The following is a 5,151-nucleotide window of genomic DNA, read 5'->3' as shown; positions in this document are numbered from 1 at the left end:
TACAATTTTTCCGAGTGCAGGCCAGTTTGCAAACTAAGTGGCGTATCGGTAAATCTTATTATAGTAATGTCGTTGGGATGCGGCTCTACTGCGCATGCGCCGGAGCGCTTCAAACGCCGCTAGTGGACTGCTGCAGCCGCGTGGAAACACTGCACAGTGCACACCTCATTCAGCTCATAACGCGAAGGTGGCGAGCCCGAATCAGTGCTTTTTTTGACCTGTCCTCCTCCATCGTTCTCAAACTGGTTTATTCACGCCATGGCCAACAAAGAGGAGAAAGCTGACGAGAAACAGTCCAGTTGGAAAGATTTCATCTACAACCCACGGACGGGGGAATTCATCGGACGCACCGCGAGCAGTTGGGGTGAGTAATCGTGTTTTTTTTTTTGACAAGTGTCAATTGCACGCCATAAAACTGCTGTTCAGATCTCAAAAACACCAGACTACCTATGATATTTTGTGGCACGCAAAATGCGCAGATAAATCGCTATACATCTGCAGTGCTTGACTGAATTGCCCCATAGCTCTGTTGCATTGAAATGATTTCTCATCTTATGTGCGGGTCGCTTACAATCAGTTACATTGTGGCAGCATGTGCAAGTCACCACACATTAGATCCGCGGGGTTCCTTGAGATGCATCAAGCCGCGTACACCAATGTCACCGATTAAAACACTCAATTGCGACCAAATCCATAAACTGCAAACCGAGATGCCTGTATAAAAGCTCTGGTAATCGATCGTCTATTCCATGAGGAATCCCTCTTCCAAGAAACCTCATGTCAGCTAAAATGGAGCCTGCATGGTTAAAAGCTTTATAAAAAGGGCGTTTAGTAAAATATCCAAGTATAAACTAGTTGATTTCCTCCGCTTGCTGCAGTGTGTTACCACTTAATCAAAACATCCCAAATTAATCCGTGTAAGCGATCGTCAAACGTCGCGGATTTCCGCGATTAATCGGCTTTTAATTGAACAGCGCTGCAGATATTCCTTCGCGTTTGTGTCCTGCTGTTTCACACGAGGCTCGAGGTCTATGAATAGCTCTCCTGAATGTCATCACTGCGCTCTCTACAGCAGGCCTGTCACATTAGATGGGAAATGATGGTTGAGGTAATGATTTGTACGAATACGCGTCGGTTATTCGTAACTCGATGAATGGCGGCTGCGAACTCGCACCTGCCTCGGTTTGTTCATATTAGCGTCTCTAGTTTAATATGTTACTCGTTCGGGGAATAGTGAACAGTCGCGGGGAAAAAGTCACGGGAAAAAAAAAAAAAAAAAAAGCAACATTGGATTCGGAATGTTGCGATTAGTCGCATTCAAAGTATGGAATGTTCGGGCTGTCAATCACTCGCGGCCGCGCTGACGTAGCCTCCGCATTCATTCGATATGCAAATGAGCGTTGCTGAGGTTCACAGCCCTGCTTGAGAGAGAGAGAGAGAGAGGATGAGAGGAAATTTCCACATCCCTTGACACAGTTGCTGCACTGAGGAGAAGATGCTTTCTGTTCTCATTTGAAAGCATCTCCTATTCTCTTTAGAAAGGCTGGCTGGCCTTGTTGTGCATGTAGATTCTCCTCAAAGCTGCAAAGTGTCCATAATTATCCGTGAGGGTGGGGAGCAATTTCTTAAACACCCAGTTGCTTGGTAACCGGCTTTGCAGGAAACTATTTCCTTGTAGTTGTGCTCCTCGGTCAAGGTGGTGTTCGTGATGCTAAACTCTGCAGTAGCTCTTCTTCAGCGGGATGGGTGTTCCTCGGCTGCCCCTCCTCCCCGTCCTCTCTCAAGGTCAAACCGCTTCTCTTCAAGCTCCTGTAGCGATAGGCCTCGGGAAGGAAATCGAACCTCCAGCTTTGAGGAATATGATGTGTATATACAGGTCTTTTTTTGTGGATTGCTTTACACGATGAGGCCTAGTCGTTCTGCTGATCTGGGCTTTTTCTTCTAGGCCCGTGTTCATGTTCGCAGTAGAATGACTGCACTGGCACTGATAGAGCTATCTAGAGTGCTCGATGGGTTAATGATGGTCTGTGGTTGACGCAAGTGCAGCTTTCTATATCAGCGTTATATCTTAGCTTGGTTGCGAATTCTGTTTGTCAGTCTTTTAAATTTGTCTGATAGGATCATTTGAACTGGTTAGCATAGTTTTGTTGAAATTGCAAGAATGACTTGTGATGATCTTGGTGGCATCAGTGAGAATGGAGGCAAAATTACAAACCAATCAGTATTTTTTATTTTTTTCCCATGCGTGCCATCATTTTCCAAAAGTAGTGTTTATGAATTAATGAGTTCCTGTTTCATTGGAATTACTGTATAATTTCATGGTTCGCAATTAAAACGCATCATTTGGTTTAAAAAAGAAAAAAAGTGTGTGAATGTATAAGAATTTTAATGTATTATTAAAAATATTGAATGTTAGCGTAACAATAATTAAAAATGTAAATACAAATGCATTATAAAAAAGTATATGAAATGATAATGTATAAATGTTAGGTTATTTTAGGCTAGTGTTTTACAAATAACATATAATACAAATTATTATAATTATTTCACATGCTTTATTTATTAATATTTTAGGACCAGTAAATTTTGGCAGTAAACAAATGGAAGCAGAATTTTATTTTATTTTATTTAAAATTAATTTTAAATAAATTTAAAGCCATTTTATTTTATTTGAATTCTTTTTAAGTAGCCAAATGGGATGAGCCTCTATGGTCCTCTCTAGAATAGTCTATCAGTTGGGTTTATGAGAGAGGCGGCCCGCCCATTAAAATTGTATCCAAAGCCAAATAAAAAGATGCCTGTACCATTTTTAAAACATCTCCATCGCTTGCAGTGTGTCTACTGTGTTTGGGTCCCAGAGTGACTGTAATTGAAAAAAAAAAAGTGCACGTAAGAGAAAGCGTTTTGGTGCCCGGTCTGCTTTTAGTTTTCCCGAGGGGAAGTGAAGGAGGTGGAGTGATGGAGGGAAGGATGGCTAGTGAAGACGTAAAAGGATCAGTTCCGGCTCCGCGTGACGTCTGCACGTCCGTATAGATCAGCTCCGATTAACGCTTCCCAATCTGCTGTTGATTTAGCAATCACACTGATCTGTCCTCAGCGACTGGGATTTGTGGCGATGCGCTAAGATGAGCCGCTGGGATCTCAGGAAATGTTTACCACGGGTAGTTTAAACGGATGAAAGAAACGTTGTTCTCATGTGGCAGCGATGCTTTCATATGCAACAATGACCTATTTCTGCGTTTCATCAGTGACACTTCCTGCTCCTGTTTGCCCCATTAACACGGCCCTGATGTGATTTGATCGTGTGCGTTCAAGCTTGTTTGGCTTGAGCTTCACAATGTCGTAATTGAGGAACTGCACAAGAGTGGCTTTTCATTCACGTTTTCAATTTTAAAGGGGTCCTATTATGCTTTTTCACTTTTTGAATTTTAGTCAGTGTGTAGTGTGTATGTGTGGTCATAAAAAAAGATCTTCAAACTTACAAATCTCAAAGTCCACTCCAAAGGGAGATATTTCGTTTTTAAAAAATCCCTTTTCAAGAACTACAACGAACGGCTCGTTTGGACTACAGCGTTGTTTTCCGGGTTTTGTGATATCACAAAGCGGCCCATTAGAATATCATTAAAATAATTCCCGCCTACGGAAATTCGAATGTTTGGGGAGTGGGGAGGGGCGAGGTTGTGGTTAGAACGCTTGGTTGAGTGTAGGGATGTAACGGTATGAAAATTTCATATCCACGGTTTTGTTAAAATTAGATGAAAATGTTCAAAAAGAACTGATACACACACTGAAAACATTTCAATAAGTTTTATATTTGAAAATCAACAAACAACAAACACGATTAGCAGCTATATGCACTTTTTTTTAGCATAAACATTAAATTAACATTAACATGAAGCCCTAATAATAATAATAATAATAAATCACTTATATATACACACACAAGCGCACACATTATAAAAATAAACAAAATAAGTTGTTGGGTCAGGTGACTATACTACTGGAATACTTGATTGTGTTCCTTATAGTGACTGTTGTCAATAGCAACGCATTATAGAGTTTTCAAAATCGCGATAATCAAACACGGTTTTGATGATAATTAAATTTTAAACTATAATACTAACCGTCAGGGCATTTTATCATGATTTATCGTAAAACCGGTAATCGTTCAATCCCTAGTTGAGTGTATCACGGCCCATTCACTCGGGGCGTCAGCGTTAATGCTTGACGGAGGGCGTTTCTGAAGCTTGGTGCTGACGCCACCGTCATAGTGACAACAGCCAATCACATTAGTCTTCTGGTGTTGCCTGAACGCGATTGGCTAGCGTCTGCGCTAGGGTATTTGCATAAGGTGATCTGATTGGCTGACGCCTGCGTTGGCGCTTGAAAAGTTGAAAAGTTTTCAACTTCTGCCGTGAGCAACGCACCCAACAAATCATTTCGCCAACGCTTGATGTCACTCCATTCAAAGTAAACGAGAGATGAATGGGGTGTCAGACAAGACGACGACGAAGAAGAAGTGCTGCTGTAGCCTCAAGTTTTCGCAAGTTATTACACATGCACCTGAATAATTATGTATGTAAATATGTATGTTACAATTATGAAAAAGTTTTTATAATAAATTGCTGACAGTACAATACTGGATAATGATGTAATCTGCAGAATTTACATTTAAATTATGAGACTACAGTGTTTGCCATCCATTGAGTGCGGGTGTTTTTATATCACTGTATTTCTGAAGGAAACCAACTGTCTTCAGCAAATTTTCATTTAATCTTGCATGTAATGTCTGATAAAGCAGTGTTTTTTTGAGCGGACCGCTGCTTTGTGTACAGCAGTTACCGGGGAAACCTTGATCTCTACCACTCCAACAGCGCCTCCTGCTGGCAGAGAATGAGTTTGCATATATATGCCGCCTGGGAAACACTGGACTATGGTATAAATAAATTCTGTATAACAGTTTCACTGCAATTCATGTTATAATGTTAGAATTAAATAACAATAAAAATAATACATATGCACTTATCTGTACATAGTAAATGCAGTTATTTTTAAGCGGTTGTTGACATCCTATCTAAAACGTGATTTAGCCAGTTTGTGCCAGACTGGGGAGAAAGGTATTGTAATAATGTAAATTATGTAAAAAATAAT

General features: G+C 40.6%; 1 protein-coding gene across 1 annotated transcript in view; it reads left to right on the top strand.

Annotated features, from left to right (window-relative positions):
• The first annotated feature begins 66 nt into the window (after positions 1 to 66).
• Positions 67 to 5,151, top strand: part of LOC107720962 (sodium/potassium-transporting ATPase subunit beta-3-like) — a 35,266-nt gene continuing 30,181 nt past the window's right edge. The window contains exon 1 of the mRNA XM_016528797.1: positions 67 to 364. Coding sequence (XP_016384283.1) covers positions 259 to 364 — 106 coding nt within the window. The 5' untranslated portion in view covers positions 67 to 258. The remainder of the gene's footprint in view (positions 365 to 5,151) is intronic.

This window comes from Sinocyclocheilus rhinocerous, unplaced genomic scaffold (assembly GCF_001515625.1).
Source record: "Sinocyclocheilus rhinocerous isolate Xijiao unplaced genomic scaffold, SAMN03320098_v1.1 scaffold2256, whole genome shotgun sequence".
Classification (NCBI taxonomy): domain Eukaryota; kingdom Metazoa; phylum Chordata; class Actinopteri; order Cypriniformes; family Cyprinidae; genus Sinocyclocheilus; species Sinocyclocheilus rhinocerous.
This window is presented reverse-complemented; position numbering and strand designations above follow the sequence as displayed.